Source organism: Anopheles arabiensis, chromosome X (assembly GCF_016920715.1).
Source record: "Anopheles arabiensis isolate DONGOLA chromosome X, AaraD3, whole genome shotgun sequence".
Taxonomy (NCBI): domain Eukaryota; kingdom Metazoa; phylum Arthropoda; class Insecta; order Diptera; family Culicidae; genus Anopheles; species Anopheles arabiensis.
The window spans coordinates 12,505,237-12,523,242 of record NC_053519.1 but is presented as its reverse complement, the minus strand read 5'-3'; the positions used below and the strand labels follow the sequence as shown (position 1 = coordinate 12,523,242).

At 46.3% G+C, this 18,006-nt stretch overlaps 1 protein-coding gene and 1 long non-coding RNA gene across 5 annotated transcripts in view; one reads left to right on the top strand and one right to left on the bottom strand.

The window, feature by feature from the left end:
- Positions 1–15,615, bottom strand: part of LOC120906655 (serine/threonine-protein kinase tousled-like 1) — a 76,415-nt gene extending 60,800 nt beyond the window's left edge. The window contains exons 1-4 of one of the 3 annotated variants that reach the window (XM_040318490.1): positions 15,239–15,615; positions 10,637–11,246; positions 8,786–8,850; positions 8,621–8,709 (exon numbers count right to left, since the gene is read on the bottom strand). In XM_040318490.1, the coding sequence (XP_040174424.1) occupies positions 8,621–8,709; positions 8,786–8,816 (120 nt within the window). In that variant the 5' untranslated portion in view covers positions 8,817–8,850; positions 10,637–11,246; positions 15,239–15,615. The remainder of the gene's footprint in view (positions 1–8,620; positions 8,710–8,785; positions 8,851–10,636; positions 11,247–15,238) is intronic. The other 2 variants (XM_040318492.1, XM_040318491.1) reach the window with 2 other exon arrangements.
- Positions 15,616–15,769: 154 nt separating this feature from the next.
- LOC120906289 lies at positions 15,770–16,824 on the top strand. 2 transcript variants are annotated; one of them, XR_005740069.1, is made up of 3 exons: positions 15,770–16,140; positions 16,201–16,304; positions 16,383–16,824. It is a non-coding gene; the product is annotated as an uncharacterized LOC120906289 (long non-coding RNA). The 2 variants fall into 2 exon arrangements; XR_005740068.1 differs by having other exon boundaries at positions 15,775–16,140; positions 16,207–16,304.
- The last annotated feature ends 1,182 nt before the right edge of the window (positions 16,825–18,006 follow it).

Here is an 18,006-nt window from a genome sequence, read left to right as displayed (position 1 = left end):
CGCTCTCGCTCAAAGTCCTCGCTATCAACCAGCTATGTACAGGGAAACAGGGGGCAAAATGGCCTTGTTATTGTGCTTGGTTTGTGGCTCACTACGACACTTAACATGCGACAGCGAACTTCTTTTGGTACCAAATTGAGCAATAAATATCTAATAAAACAATGAATTGTGGAGAGTCTAATATAATTCAGAATTACAAAAAAACGGTTTCAGTTGTTTTCCCTTTAATAGATTTCAGCAAAAATGAACAAACGCAAGATGAGAACTACACTTAGTAGTGAAAACACAACAAAAATCTGTTCATCAAAGAATCACAATGAACAGAACGATCGGTTCATGATCGACCGATCATCAGAACAGCTCCCATAGCTAAGAAGTAGTGTTGTACTCTTTGGAGCGCACCCACGACTCCGATCCGACTGCGATCCAACTCCGTTTGTTGTTAATCCGATTCCGAATCCGACAAAATACGAACCACTAATTCCGCCCGGGGGGCGGTTCCGTGGTACAGTCGTTAACTCGAAAGACTCAATAACATGCCCGTCATGGGTTCAAGCCTGGAATGGACCGTCCCCCTGTAGCAAGGATTGACTATCAGGCTGCGTAGTAATGAATTAAGTCTCAAAAGCCTGTATAGGCCGGTTTGTCCGCGTAAGACGTTACGCCAAACAGAAGTACAATTCCGCCCGAATTCGGAGTCGGTCGGAATCGTCTGGAGTCGTCTGGAGTTATCCGGAGTCGCAGTCATTCTGAGTCGTTCAGAGTCGATCGTAGTCGACCGGAATCGGAGTTGGTCGGAGTCAACAGGTCCGACGCAATGTGCTTGTGATCAGGCCTTTCATTTCGTTGGGCTTTTTTTCACTTTGCGCACACACTTCGAAGGCCGACTACGACACCAAGCAATTCCGGACGACTCCGGCTCCAGCCGATTCCGGACGACTTTGGACGACTTCGGATGAATCCAATTTTCAACGACTCCGGAGGACTCTGGACGACTCCGGACGACTCTGGAGAACTCCAAACGACTCCAACTCCAAGTAATTCTGAACGACTCAAACTCCAACCGATTTCGGACGACTCCTACCGAGTCCGGACGACTTTGGACGACTTCGGATGAATCCAATTTCCAACGACTCCGGACGACTCTGGAGAACTCCGGACGACTCAGGCCGACTCCAGACGACTCCAACTCCAAGTAATTCTGAACGACTCAAACTCCAACCGATTTCGGACGACTCCTACCGATTCCGGACGACTTCGGATGAATCCAATTTCCAACGACTCCGGACGACTCTGGAGAACTCCGGACGACTCAGGCCGACTCCAAACGACTCCAACTCCAAGTAATTCTGAACGACTCAAACTCCAACCGATTTCGGACGACTCCTACCGATTCCGGACGACTTCGGATGAATCCAATTTCCAACGACTCCGGACGACTCTGGAGAACTCCGGACGACTCAGGCCGACTCCAGACGACTCCAACTCCAAGTAATTCTGAACGACTCAAACTCCAACCGATTTCGGACGACTCCTACCGATTCCGGACGACTTTGGACGTCTTCGGATGAATCCAATTTCCAACGACTCCGGACGACTCTGGAGAACTCCGGACGACTCAGGCCGACTCCAAACGACTCCAACTCCAAGTAATTCTGAACGACTCAAACTCCAACCGATTTCGGACGACTCCTACCGATTCCGGACGACTTCGGATGAATCCAATTTCCAACGACTCCGGACGACTCTGGAGAACTCCGGACGACTCAGGCCGACTCCAGACGACTCCAACTCCAAGTAATTCTGAACGACTCAAACTCCAACCGATTTCGGACGACTCCTACCGATTCCGGACGACTTTGGACGTCTTCGGATGAATCCAATTTCCAACGACTCCGGACGACTCTGGAGAACTCCGGACGACTCAGGCCGACTCCAAACGACTCCAACTCCAAGTAATTCTGAACGACTCAAACTCCAACCGATTTCGGACGACTCCTACCGATTCCGGACGACTTCGGATGAATCCAATTTCCAACGACTCCGGACGACTCTGGAGAACTCCGGACGACTCAGGCCGACTCCAAACGACTCCAACTCCAAGTAATTCTAAACGACTCAAACTCCAACCGATTTCGGACGACTCCTACCGATTCCGGACGGCTTTGGACATCTTCGGATGAATCCAATTTCCAACGACTCCGGACGACTCTGGACGACTCGGGCCGACTCCGGAGACTCTGGAGAACTCCGGACGACTCAGGCCGACTCTAGACGACTCCAACTCCAAGTAATTATGAACGACTCCGACACCAACCGATTTCGGACGACTCCAAACGATTCCGAACGACTTCGGACGACTTCGGATGAATCCGATTTCCAACGACTCTGGACGACTCCGTGCGACTCCGGGCGACTCTGGACGACTCTGGACGACTCAGGCCGACTCCAGATGACTCCGAATCCAAGCAATTCCGAACGACTCCGAACGATTCCGAAGGACTTCGGACGACTTCGGACTACTCTGGACGACTCCGAACGACTCTGAATAATGCTGGACGGGCCTACCTTCCAATCGAATCGGAGTCGGATCGGAGTCAAATTTTTGCCAACTTTACCCGTCACTACCAAGAAGTATTGTATGGCCAACAAAATATGCTGCAAAAAGTGTCCGATATCAAACCGATCACATATGGAAACAAACTACATTGGGGCCTTCTCTTTACAATACCCAACAGTCCATAACATTTTGGAATAGCGAATGGGGATTTTAAATAGAAAATCAGAATATTTTCGATTATAAATCGTTCACAAACGGCCCACAAAACACTGCATCGCATACTGTCTGTATTGAACGTTACAAGCTATTTGAAACGCAAACATGACCACTTTGCCCGCTCCTTTCGAGGGGCGAGCGGGTTTCTGCTACTGCTTCTGGGGGTGAGAGCCAAAATCGTTCGGGGACACCGACCGGTGCAAACATTCTTTTTTTTTCTGTTGCTGGTTGTTTTCTTCTTTCTTTCTCTTCTTTTCTCTGTTTTCTAATACCTTCTCCTCTCGAATGCATTCTCGAAATGTGCCCCTCCTCTTCTCCTTTCCCTTTGGCATGAACAGTCAAGCAAGCAAGCGGGAAAAAAGGGAATGTTGTGATATGGGTGTGTGTGTGTGTGTGTGCGCGCTCCTCTGGGCCTTGTGTCACCACGAAACGATAATGATAACATGGCCTACACAAACGCCCTTTTCCCCCCGCTCCTTTACTCCTTCCCCTTTGTTCAAAGAGAGCAAAAGAAGAGAGAGAGAGAGAGAGAGAGAGAGAGAGAGAGAGAGAGAGAGAAGACGACAAAGATCGATTCGCCATTATTTCTGAAGCGTCTTTTCACATGGGACACCTCCTATTACGTCATGCGTTAAACGACATCAGGCAAATATTTGCTTCGTGCGTCTGTATGTGTGTGTGTGTGTGTGTGTGTGTGTGTGTGTGTGTGTCTGTGTGTTAGTTTATGTGCATAAGAGTATGCGACACAAGATAGGAGTATCGTGTTCCATTATTCCCCATAAGCAGCACACTATTCGGCAGAACCTTTTCCCTACACCCACCACCAACCATCCCCAACAACAGCTCCCCATCTTTCACTTAGGGCGCTCGGGAGGATTTTCGGTTAGACGCAGTCTCTCCCAACGAGTACATTATAAATAAATCTATATATTTGCGTCCGTCCTGGCGAGAACGCGCCACGATAGGTGGACTACCCTGCCGCCGCACACCTACTCGAACACCGCACAACACTGGCCTCGGTGCGCTAAACATCCTGGCCAGGTCAATGCGCTTGGCCGCACACGCTTGGAGCTGCTGCTGATGACACGTGGGGAGTGTGGTGCAACTATTTTTGGCAGAGGGCAATGCCAAAATCCGTTCAGTCACGGCATTGCCTCGGCTGGCTCGCTCACCGGAGATTGTTGCGGCTGGTTAGCACCGAACGAAGCTGCCAAATTCGAACTCAAAGTATCTGTGTGTGTGTGTGTTTGTGTGTAGGTTTGGGTGAGCAAAATGAGGAGAAGGGGTGAGGCGGACCCGGAAGCAACCACACAAACCCAGACAGGGCAGGACGGTGGGTGGTGGGGTGGTTAAAGAAAGGCACTCACTTACAAGAGACATGCGCCGAACGTTCTGACACACAGACACACACACACACACGCACAGTAGCCCCGCGAAACAGTCGACCCCCGAAAAACCTGTGGAGGACATGACACCAGGTGGACCAGAGAGAACGAGGAAGAGATAGAAAGAGAGAGAGAGAGAGAGAGAGAGAGAGAGAGAGAACTCTAGCGCCGCTTACCTGCCGTCATTGCGGTCGTCTGGTGGCACCGCCGCGCCGGCCCCGGCTTCCGGTTCCGGCAGGGTTGCACGTGGGCCTTGGGACGACCGGAGTCTGCAGGATGACGCGCGGCCCGGCGCCCGTGGACGAGCTGCCGGGCGTACCGTTACCGCCCAGCATCAGCCAGCAGGCCGTCGTCGTCGACGAGGACGAGGAGGAAGATGACATTCGGTGCGCCCACGAGCCGATGATTCCCGCACACACACACACTCAACAAAACACTCTCCAAAAGGCACAACGCTCCGTCCGTTACGGTGCTGCTGCTGGCGCGTGCTGAAAGGAACTCTGCCGTCCACTGCTGCAGCCTAGCGGGGCTTGGCACTGCTGGCGCTCGGGCGTGTACCTAAGCGTGCTGCCGAGATGTACGCAGCCAAACACAGCTTTTGGGCCACCCATTTTCGCGATACATCGCGCGCGCGATTCTAGCAGTTGCGCTCTTGCTCTCTCACTCTCCCTTCTAGTAGCAAAACCCACCCCAATACAGGTCGAAGGAACAGCACTCCCGAAGCTGCCCCGAAAGGATACTTTCGCTCCCTTTGCTCTGCGTTGCTGCACCGGCGACATGCTGCGAGCCGAGTAGGGGAACAACGCTTTGCTGCAGGAATGGCCGACTTGGGGCTGCTGTATCGATCCAGCCAACGGTTCGCCGCATACCGAGTGGAGCCGCTCTCGGCAATTACACTGAGCAGGACCGATTTGCGTCCGATCTTTGTGGGTGAAATTTGCAGCAAATTATGTTTCATAGGACAATTTACAGGAGAACGTAGAAGCGAATCGATCCGTCAACTACAAGTTAGCCGCTTTGCACTTTCCCAACTCTTTTTTACGAGTGTCCCAACAGCGTCGGGACAAGCGGAAACGCAAAGCTGCAGAAGAACTTCCGGTAGAGCTTTTCCACTCCAGTAGATCCTCTGATTGTTTTTTTTTTTTTGCTTTGGGACATAATCCTGCACACGAGCTGTGCAACTCGTTTCCTGGCTCCAGTGGTTCTCAAAGTCCACAGCAATAATGATTGCATGAACAAAATCGAGTTAAATATTGCTAAGGAAAACAGGTTTACCATGCAACAATACTACCTAATCTACCAAGAAGGCAGGTCTAGGAATCGAATTTAGTCAATGAAAACGTCTACGTCATCTTTCGGTTCCAATGTCGATGCAAGCCTGTCATTTCTGATATCAAAAACCCTAGCGGGAAATACGTCGAAAGCTATGTTTTGGCCTATGTTTATATTCTTCAAATATGTTTGTGTTTTCTATTACTCTATTCTCAGTACTAGACCCAAAATAGCTATAAAAAAAATAGCCAAAATTGTATATGCTTTATCGACAATTACTGACTCTGCTGTTGTAGTCTGGGAGAGCCAGACACTTGCTGACTTGAATTGTTCAAACAAAAACAACCCCACTAATAGAATTGCTTAGCAAAGAGAGGTACAGGCGGTCCCCGAGATACACGGTTATTGGGGAACGAAAACGGCCGTAAAATGCCGCGTATCTTGAATTTCTGCGTAAGTCGAATTTCGTGATTTCCAGCCTAAATATCACTAGTTTTGGGTTAATTTTGCACGAAGGTGGTGGTTTTAGCCACTTATTTAATTATTTGATATGATTTTGACTGAATTTAACAGTTTTAAACGTTTTGAAATGGTTTTGAACATTCAAACGAAATGGAAATTATTTGGCATTTTACAATTGAGTGAGTCAAATCAGTACAAATCGCTCATAGAACTGTCAAAGGGGCCATTTCCGTTTTAAGTTCGTAGACTGAAATTTCAGCCTGTCAGCTGTTTGCATTGGATAGCTGTTTTCGAGCAGCTAAGTGGGTATCATACACAGATGGGCTTATCCCAAGGTGTATGAATTTAGAAGGCTGATTTTTATCGCTTCTGTTTCCGAATGAAGATTTTAAAGAGTGTTTTGTGTATCCGTCAAGCCTCCAGAAAGCTTGTTTGAGCAAAAGTTTTCACCCATCCTGCCAAAAAGTGATATTCAAATTTGATTATAAAAACAAGCTATGAGACCACCTGGACTACATACACTTTGATTCCGGATTCCATCACCAGGTCTCTTTAATGCACCTTGGGATAAATGTAAACACCACACTGCTTTACCATTGTTCGAGCAGGTACTCCAAATCTAATTCTAGCTTTGAGGCTAGAATAATCTAGACTGAACATTGCAGGCTAGTTTTATGTGTGGTTTTGTATGGAATGTTTACATGATTTCAGCTTCCAACTGTCAAATTACAAATAAAAAATTGACTAGAATCGTGAAGGGCCCCAAATTTAGTAAACCGCGTATCTCCGAATTTGCGTATAAGAGGTACCGTGTATCTCGGGGACTACATTTATCTAGAGGTTCATTTGTACACGTTAGCACAATTGTCTTTGAACGTTCAACTCCTACGTTGATACGAGATAAACGGCCAAATATCGAGCCAAAATGTTTACAATTTTTAGCGACATTTGCTGAACCGTAAGCTAAAGTAAACGGTCCAACGGAAATACCTGTCTACAAATTGTTGACTATAAACAATTGACACATATGCAGGCAGACTCCCTTGCTTGCTGAAGTAGTGTGCCTGTTACTGTTGCCTTCCTTCACAAAATAATTACTGGGCAAAAACGTATCTAGACATACGTTCAAATTCAAATCGCTGATGAAGAACCAGGTAAATATCAAGGAAATCGTATCATACCAGATGAAATGTAAATGAAGATAGCTAATGTTTAGTCTCGTTTGAGCAATGTTTAGAAATCAAAATCCAGAATATAACGTTTCCGTTTGACACCAATTGTTTGCATACGGTTGAAGAGTGTCTCCAAACGCTTTTAAAAGCGTTTAATAATGATCGAAAACGGTGTATCAGCAGGGCAGCAGTGGCACCGGCCCTCCAGATAATGTACAATTGAATTATAATGCTGTATAAAGCTGTCGTCGATGATTTGTTGTAGGGTTGTTGTTGTATTAAATTAATTTCATTTAAATACACAAAATAGTTTGGGAAGCACTGTAGTTGCCACAGAGCATAACTAAAGAACCGTCACTTTTTTCACTGACAGCTGACCCCTTATCATCGTCATGAACGTTGTCCCGTGCAACCAGCAAATACTGGAACTCTCTACTATTTGACCATTTTTGGAATATTTTTCTATCAACTTTTCGATACCTTTTTTCTAAATCGACAAGAGCAATGGAGAAACAAAATGGGAGGGATTTAAACCATAAACCCAGACGCCATCGCTCGCTGTTTATTTAGTTTGCCCGGGTGGGTGTGCTATGTGGGGGCGCAGGGCCCCACCGAAATCGCAGTCACCACGGTGCGGGATGCAAAACACTCGCTGCATCCATCACGTCACGCATTAAATGCCCAACCGACAAGGGGAGCGGAAACAATCCGCTGTTGTTGGGCAACTATTTTTAGCCTCACGCCCCACCCACCCAAGTCTCCTGCCCGTGGGCGATGACGCGAAAGCGTCCCCCACACACACACACACACACACAAACCGGCCACGGGCCTATCGCGCGAGCTACAGCGTCAAAAGCAGCAACAAAAAAAAGCCGGGCCTGACACCCCACACTAATCTGTACGGACACTGTCCGATTCGACACAATTTGGCAGCGAACGGCGGCTCGGATTCTCGATTCGCTCGGCGGAGGCTAACAACGCGCGCGCGCGCGCGGAAGAAAAACCCGCGGCATGATAAGCGCGCTGCGCGAATGTGTGTCGCGTGTACACAGATTGATAAGATTGACCTTTTCCCCTCTCTACCACACACACATTTTCTCTTTCTTTCTCTCTCTCACACACACACACACATGTTCTTGCGGGAAGAATTTGGAAATGTTCATTAGCGGTACTTTAGATAGTAGGCGGCCGCTTAATCCAACACCCAACCCAACAGAACGGCCGTTTCGAGCATCCGTTCGCTGCCCCTTGCTCGTACTGTCCTACTCTACCCTTTCGGGGGTAAATATCCAGTAAAAAGCTACTTAACTTTTTGTGGAAAGCAATCGCTTCAGTAACATCGATTTGCTTTCGGTGACTTGTGACAAGCAAGCAACGAACCGGCGAAAGCATGCCCCCTCATGCATGTTTGCGTGTATGACCTCCTCCTCCCCATTGTAGTGGACTATCGCTAGCAGTCTGTAGCTCAGAGCAGCCATGCCACCCAATCACGCCGTCCAGAACACCGATCATGCTGTGCGAGAAACGTCCTCTAATAGGACGGACTTGCTTACCCGTGCGCCGAGGAATCGTGCCTCCAGTAGCTCTTGCTTGCGCGGATCAAGCGCGGTATGGAAATGGTCCATTATGGCCGCTGCACCTGCTACAATGCGGGACGGAAAACATGAGGTTAGTAGCGGAAAATACAAAAGGCAAAGGCTCACTTTATATCTACTTACCACCCAGAGAGAAGCGAATCGGATCGGTCATACCATTGATGACGGGTCTATTGTTAGAACGTCATCTAGGGGGAAGAGAAGAAGGCAAGTAGGGTTAAAAAATGGCAGCAATTGTCTGGTACGCGCAATTTTCCAAGCCAGTTTTCCAATGTAATAGACAGCACTTTTCGGAACTGTCGAGAAATGTTTGACAGCTGTCACACGTTCTTCATTCAAAACTTCATTTGAGTTTGGCGGCGATTTGACGCGAAAGCGTGGTATTTTGTATTTGCGAAAATCGTATCGTACGAAATTATACTTTGCACACAAATGAGAAACTGACTTGGAAACCGTTGCAAGGCAAGCTTAGTCGACACACAGTTTTCTTGGAGATTTGATCAATCCCGCCAGAACCTAGATCACCTACAAATCACCTTATTGATGCAATTCTCTTTGAAAACTTCAATGACGGTACTTTTTCATCCATTCTTTGGCATCCTTTCTCGAATCGCTTCAGTCGTGAAATGTCGCCACAAAAACGACGTGATACTATTTTGAGATAAGGTTTAAAACAAAGGTGCTGATCCCTATACAGTGAATCTCAACAGATTCTTAAATCTCGAAACCTTAATGAATCTCAAGGGATTCTTAAATCTCTAAACATTCATAGAATTTGAGCTTTTTATGATTCTTCTTCTTGGCGTAACAACCTACGTGGTCATGCCAGCCTACAGAGGCTTCCGAGGCTTCTTGGCAATACCGCTCAGCCGGATAGTTTGTTTTGCTACGGGGAGACGGTCCATGCGCGGCTTGAACCCACGACGGGCATATTGTTAGGCGGTATCACGTAAATTCAGTATTTTGATAGATTCATGAATCCCTGGACATATATGGATTTTAATGGATTCATGAATCTTATAGATTCATGAGTCTTTGAAGATTTGTGAATCTTTCGAGTTTCGTGAATCCTTGGAGATTCATGGATATTTAGAGATTCAAGAATCTTTGAAGATTCGTGAAACTTTCAAGATTCGTGAATCCTTAGAGATTCATGGATGTTTAGAGATTCAAGAATCTTTGAAGATTTGTGAAATTTTCGAGATTTATGAATCCTTGGAGATTCATGAATGTTTAGAGATTCAAGAAACTTTGAAGATTTGTGAATCTTTCGAGATTCGTGAATCCTTGGAGATATATGGATGTTTAGAGATTCAAGAATCTTTGAAGATTCGTGAAACTTTCGAGATTCATGAATCCGGGGAGATTCAAGGATGTTTAGAGATTCAAGAATCTTTGAAGATTCGTGAAAGTTTCGAGATTCGTGAATCCTTGGAGATACATGGATATTTAGAGATTCATGAATCAGTGAAAATTAATGAATCTATGAAGATTCGTAAATCTTTCAAGAATCTTTGAAGATTCGACTCAAGATTCGAATCACTCATCGCTGAAGATTCGTACGAATGAATCTCAAAGAATAATTCATGAAACCCAACACTATACAGTAGCACTGTTGCTACAATAGGTGAGCCGTGAAACGAAAACAATTGACTACAGGTTTTGACATTTCGAGAACAAAGATTCGAGAAAGTGTGCCGCAATTTTTAGATTCGATAAAAGACTTGTGCCCTTATCACGAATAAGGGTGGAAACGTCACCACACAAAAACAATTTAAACCCGTGTCCAACATTCCTACACAACGGTTCGAGAATACGTGCCACCGTGTTGAGATGTGGGTTTAAAAGCTTCGGAAAACATCGTTCAATCAGAGCCTTACAAACACAGCACAAATTGTGTGTTGCTTATGGTTTGGTCATGCCTGATATGTCAACCCTTGGTCCCCCCCATTACACACATCGAGGCATACTTACTCGTGTGATAGGGCAGCACTATTGGATGGCTCTTTATCCTTCTCGTTCTCGTTGTCGCTGCGCGTTTTCTTTCACTCACTGAACCTCTCGCTCTCTCGGCGTGGGTGCTGGTGGTGGTGGTGGTGTTTCGCCTGCTTTCGCGCTTGTTGTGCGCACGTGTTGGGCAAATTGTATATCGGTTGCTTGAAGAAAACGATTTTTTTATTGTAGCCGGAACGTTTGCCGTCCTAGAAACACTGGTGCATTTGCACTTTCTCGCGCCCGCACACACTCATGCTCTCGCACTCACACACTTTCACCTTCCCACCCTTCACACGGGACGCCCGTAGGCGCGCACACACACGCCCTTCACCATAGCACAGAGAGACGGGCACAATCGAACAAACGCATACGCGACCAGAAGGGATAACTACCCCCACACACACACACATACACACAAAGCCACAAACGCACACACAGGCGGAAGTAGGCGCGCGCGCGAACAACGCCGACGACAGCTGGCGGTGCACACTCTCACACACACACACACACACACTCACACAGATGGCGGAGCACACGCGCACACGGGCACCGCGGTGGGGAGTATCCTTTTCGGTGTCTATCTGCTTACCTAAAGATAATGCACGGCACGTACGCGCACACCAGCACGGAAGAAAAGTAAAATAGTGAAAGATGTTACATTTCATGTTTATCACTTTATAATATTAACTAGTTCTCTCTATTTTGCTAGCCTATCGACTATACCCATAAAACAATTCTTACTGATCTTCTTCTCGCTACCCACACCTTAACGTTCTGCTACGGATCATTAGGACAACCATTTTACCCCGGAAGAAACCGAGATCGATCGAAACCCGTGCGGAAGAGTGGATGATGGCCGAAATCGCGCAGTACAGGGTTCTTTATCGCTCGTATAAAAACAAACAGATAAACAAACCGTAGAATAATATTTTAATGTTGTTTGTCTCTTACGTTTTAGTTGAACTGACTGAAAACGTTTGGTGGAAAAACGGTTGAAATCGAATCCAATTTGCATTTCATCATTTCATACCACCAAATAAAGATAAATTGAAACATCTGCTCATTTCACATAATAGCTTATGATTAAAAGCAAGTTGAAACTTAGTGTTATCAATTAATATATCTCTACTAGTAATTCAAACAATAGAACACAATCTATGTTATTCTAGACATTACATCAAATACTCTCGTAGTGGTGTGCTCTCTTGGGCGAACGTACGACTCCGTCAAAATGGGATCTACCAGATCCACCCGGAGTCGGTTTCATCTGGAGTCGTAGTCATCAGGGTCTGAGACGTCCGGAGTCGTCTGGAGTCGTCCGGAGTCGTCTGGAGTTGTCTGGAGTTGTCTGGAGTCGTCTGGAGTCGTCCAGAGTCGGAGTCGTCCAGAGTCGGAGTCGTCCAGAGTCGTTCGGAGTCGTCCAGAGTCGTTCGGAGTCGTCCAGAGTCGTTCGGAGTCGTCCGAAGTCGTCCGGAGTCTTTCGGAATCACCCGGAGTTGGAGTCGTCCGGAGTCGTTTCGAGTCGTCCGGAGTCATCTAGAGTCTTCCGGAGTCGTCCAGAGTCGTTTGGAATCGTTCGGAGTCATCTGGAGTCATCCAGAATCGGCTGCAGACGGAGTCATCCGGAGTCATCTGGAGTCGGCCGAGGTCGGCTTGTCTGATGTCTGATCACAAGCACATTAAACCACACGGCTCCTGTTGACTCCGACCAGCTTCGATTCCGAACGACTGCGGACGACTCTGGACGACTCCGAACACCTCATAACAACTCCGGGCGACTCCAGACGACTCCAGACTACTCCGGGCGACTCCAGACGACTCCGACGACTCCGAACGACTCCGGACGGATCTAGTGGACTAACAATAGTCGGAGTCGGATCGGAGTCGTGGGTGCGCTCCATACAGCACATCACTACTCCGGACGAGCGGGCTCCGGATAATGCTGGGCGGACCTACCTTTCGGCGTCGGTTCCGCAATAATCAGAATTGGATCGGAGTCGACTCCGGATTTTTGCCATCTGTACCCATCACTAATACAGAGATGAAAAAGTTGCAATCGTTTCGTCGCAGTTTGGCAATGCAGATTTAGCTGCGCTACAGGCAAGTGTTCCTAGATGCATTTTTAATCATTTTTACAATGTTTGTTCAATTCTTTTTTTTTTTTTTGGAAATCCGCATGCCACGCAGTGTCAAGAAACACACACACAAAGGGATACTCGGGTTTTGCAGCTTGCAATAAAATGTACCAAAGCGGCATGATTCATAAGTCATTTTCAAGTCACAGCTTAATCACTTAGCCCTCGGTAAGGTACTCATAAAACCATCCGAATGAATCAATCGATTTATAGTGCAATAAAAAAAAAAGCAGAAAACGTGTTAATCCCACTAAGTACTTGGAAGCTCAATCCATTCAACCAAGGTTTAATTAAACAATGCCGTCTGTCAATGCACTGGTTAGCATTCCAGAGTGATGACATTTTTATGGCAAATTTATGCTTATCGGCGAGCACTATTTGTCTTTTCACAGAGCTCTTGGCTGCTAGATTCTTCTGAAAGGATCAATAAAGCCTGGAGGTACCATTCTTCCTGGAGTTGCTTAAGCTGTGAGCTTATAATAAGCATTTAACTTAAAAAAAATAGTTTAAACAAGCAGCGGACTAACAGACCGGTCGAGCTAGCATTGATAGTGTTGAAATCATTGTGAGATACAACATATTTGCTCTTTGTTATTGAAGGATGGCCTGCACAGGCAGGGAAGCAGTTTGGCCGTCGTATCATGCTGTTTTCTGGTCATTTTAAATTAGTTCTTGTATTTGCACTTGCCCAGCCACACACTACTGGTCGATGGTGCAGGCGAGGGCAAGCTACAACACGGTGAACATTATTTCCCGTACACACGCATACGCGCATGCACACAACACACTCGTACATATAATATGTTTCATCGCCGGGGAATCGCGCTGAACAGTGTACAAGAGACACCGAGAGCGACGCAATCAGACACACACAACACACAGCACAACTACAAAAAAAAACTCCACCAAGTGGAAGCCGGTCGTTGTTTGCGGTGCACACGCTTTGATGTGTGCGTGATTTTTAATGTAGTTGAGTGTAAAAAAACGGCCCAACACATCTTTCCCTTTTTGCGCTGTTCCGCTGTGTCGGTTTCGTTTTTACTTCGACGCATCTATTTCGATGCGTGTCTGTCTCTCTCTCTCTCTCTCTCTCTCTCTCTCTCTCTCTCTCTCTCTCTCTCTCTCTCTCTCTCTCTCTCTCTCTCTCTCTCTCTCTCTCTCTCTCTCTCTCTCTCTCTGTGTCTGTATGTGTGTGTTCAAGTGAAGATGTTGGGTTGATTGGAGTGGTTCTCGGTTTCACTTTCCGTGACCATGTGCGTGTCTCTTTTCCGTTCGAATTGATTGAAGAATGAAAAAACACACACTCACAAACACACACACACACACACACACACACACACACACATCCGTAAAGGATACGGGCAGACAGACAGGATAGAACAAGTTCAGCCAAGAAAGCACTAGAAATCGCCAACAACTTCGCTTTGATGAAACTAATTTAAATCACCCTGTCTGAGTGTGTGGTGTAAATCGTTCATCACAAGGCGCACACACACACACACAGCCTCACTCGCAGGCAGAGACAAGTGACATCTAATAATCAACCAGCTGGGGTGGCGCACACACCCACACCCAGCTAACAGAAGATAAAAATCCACCCCGTCCGATGCAGCTATATGCGTGTGTGCGTGTGTTAATCGTTTAAAAAATGTGTTAAAGGTAAAACAAAACGCGCACGCACACAATGGAACGCCAGAACATGGCACGTATACGTCATAGACGTTTGATTTTCGATTGTGCGTGCGTGTGTGTGTGTGTGTGTGTGATTTAATTCTCGTTTCGCACGCATTTCGTGCAGATTTTTGTTCCTCCTTCTGCACACCAAATGCTCTCACACACACAATCAGGCAGGCACGCGCGAGCGCGCGCGCAAATGGCTCGTACACGCGCAAAAACCGGTGCCATTTTTTTTTTTTTTGTTGGCTGCCGCTACCACCGGTTAGCACTACAATATGGCGCTGGTTTGAAAGATTTTTCGCAATCGTTTTTTAAACACCCCCCCCCCCCGGTCTTTTCCCCCCCAATGTTGTGCTTCGTAGCTGACACTGTTTGCGCTTCCGCTCCGTATTGGTACCCGCTCGATAAAAGGTAAGATGCGATTGCGGGGCACCGACACACTCCCGCACGAGAGCCCGACCATTTCCCTTTTTCTTTTTGATAGAAGGGAATTTTTCCTCATTTTTTACCAAACACATACACACACACACACGTACACATACACACAAGATGCGCGGTCTTCACCATGCGAGTGGTTGAAAGGTTTGAAATTGTTTTTGATTGAAGATTTAATTGGCTTCCTGTGCGTGCCGTGCGTGCGTTAATGTGCCCGCCGTGTATGTGTGTGTGTGTTCGTTTCACCGTCCTCACTGAACACACACACACACACAACACACAGCACACAGATTTACAAACGAAGAGGCCGTGGTGTGAATTAACAATTACTTACTGCCGAGGTCGCGCTTGTACACCCGATGGAAATGTGAACACACGTTTCCCGCACCACCTTTAACACTGTGAAGTTTGGGAACTGGGAAAAAGCCGCACACTAACTGGACCCAAACGAGCTCTGTGGCTAGTAGAGCACGAGTCGAAATTGTAACGCTTGTTTTTGTTGCTCTGTTTTTTTTTTGTTTGTTTTCGCTCACTCTTTCCTCCACCCCCCCTTCGCTGTCCTTCTGCTACTGCTGCGGATGTGTGTTAGAGCGAAGCCCAAAACACGGTTTCGGTTTGAATGGCAGAGGGAAAAAAAAACACTGCGACGGCACACGGGCTCTAGACGACTCATTCACCGTCCCGCGTGTGTACGTCCACTCGCTTCGACTATTACTTGGCAAGTATGTTGGTGGTCGAACGGGCACTCGCACAGTCGCACTCACACACGTACTATGTGTGTGTGTGTGTCTCGTGAGCAACGCGTTGGCAACCCAAGTAGCAGAGCCGAAGTTGTTGAGAGGTTTTTCTGTGAGCCAAAGCGAGAGGCTCTGTCTTCTCTCTCTAGATTTTGGACGGCAAACCGCCGCCCGTGCAGAGGTGTGTGCGTGTGACGAAAAATTATGGATGAAATACGGGGGAAGCGGGGTTGGAAGTCTTTCGTTCGTCACACACACATGCATTTACCAGCGGATATCGCTGGACCGAGTCTACCCATCTCTCTCGATCCACCATGATTTTTCTGCTATCGCGCTCATCCGCGTGTTAGACATCCTCAGTCTGTCCAGAACTTTCCCTGTGGAAGGATGTGTTGGAGTGATGTGTGATTTCTTGTGCGACGTACTTTGCTCATTTACGTTTTGTGCCGTGTTCCTTCTTCCTCAGTAATGGAATGATTTATCCTAGCAAATTGTTGAGGTAAGTTTCTTGCTGTGTGCTTGTACAGGTACATTCAACTAACCATTGGCGTCTAAAAAGTTACAGGTGTGTGCGCTATTTATCAACGACTACCTGCTAGCCTCGTCAACAATCTTCAAAGTGGCCGACGGAAAGAAAACGTTTTCCAGTTTTAAAATATTAAGGTAAGTTTTGATCTAATCCTCTGCGCTAAACTCTCCATAGTAATACATACTACTTACATTCATTATTGCTTCATTCAGCCCCCGGTGAGGATGTCATTACTTAACAGAAGCCGGTTCAACACGCGCAGCTTCTGTTCATGACGTCATCACGAAACTGAAGCCAGCTGAACACGCGCAGCACGGATGGTACCACGAGCGCAGTAGGAGGAAGGAAGAGCGAGAGGAGGAAGAACGGTAAATTTGGAAGGGGGTAAGCGTTCTGCCGTCTACACAGCGGGAGTATGCTAAAACACATGTGGGAAGGGAGAGGGATATTATTCAATAAACAGCATGCGAATGTGTGCATAAAGCAAATGTGAACAGCCTCATCATTTCTATAAGCAATCCGAAAAAGGGGGTGAAGCAAACACATTGGTATGCGTGAGCGGCTGAAGAAACCAGAACGTTTAGATGTGTGCGTGACGGATGGTTCGGGCGCCTGTGGCGAAGCTCTCGACAAGCCTGCAAACGAGAGCTTTGTGGAGAGCTTTGTAGAGAGCTCAGATTACACAGGCCGCCGTCGGTTTTTGCGTCCTTGGGGAATACTGGCTGCTGTCCACACGGCGCACATATTTTCGTTTGACCGTTTTGGGAGGTAAAGGTTTGCTAACTTATGTTGGTAAATTTTCAATCTTTGATAATTTTTGTTTTGTTTTTATTGTTATAAAAATAACTGAAATTATTTAGAGTTGAATCGAAAAGGTTTTTTTCGGTCGTTTAATTCCTTGTATTAGTAATTCCTGGTATTGAAGAACTCATAGATTTTTTTAAATTATGTTTATTGTTATAAGCGGATTCAAATGTTGATAAGACAGTGAGCTTAATATTGCAGTACTGGGAACACCTTGGTACCATGTAAACACTCTGTATTTCGAGAAAACAGTTGAAATGTATGCTTTTTGCCACTGTTATGGTCTTATTAGACGATGAAAAGTACTGTCACCATGGTTTGGTATTTTTCTGTCATATCGCAATTGACAGATAACTACAGGCGGTCCCCGAGATTCACGGTTAATGGGGACAGAAAACCGACGTAAAAAAACGCATATCTAGAATTTCCGCGTAAGTCGAATCTCGTGATTTCCAGCATATGATATGTTTCTACTAAATTGAACAGTTTTAAACATTTTTAAAATGGTATTTTACATTGGATCAATACGGAAATTATTCGGTATTTCACAATGAATGTGTCAAATCAGTACAATTTTCTTAAAGAACTGCCAAATATGGAAAACCACGTATCTCCGAATCCGCGTATAAGAGGTACCGTGTATCTCGGCGGCTGCCTGTACTAGTCTATAAATCGGAATTTGACATACTCATTTCCAATTTGCTGATAATTTTTATGTCACAGTCGATAGAATTTGAATTTATTGGTGGTGTTTGATAAAATCTACGTGAACGATAAACAGATCTTGATTTGTTGTGATAAAGATGAAAAATGTGAGAACTGACAGAAAAATGCTCATGTCTTATTGCACGTAGGGCAGGATTTTTTGTGTCAAAGCCTGAGTTTGACAGAAAAATAGCAAACGAGGATGACAGTACTTTCCATCGTCTAATAAGCCTATTACTGGAATGTTAGACGAATAAAAATACTTTTACCTTTGTTTGGTATTTTTCAGACAAGCGTCCAAGCTTTGACGCAAAAAAAAAAATGCTA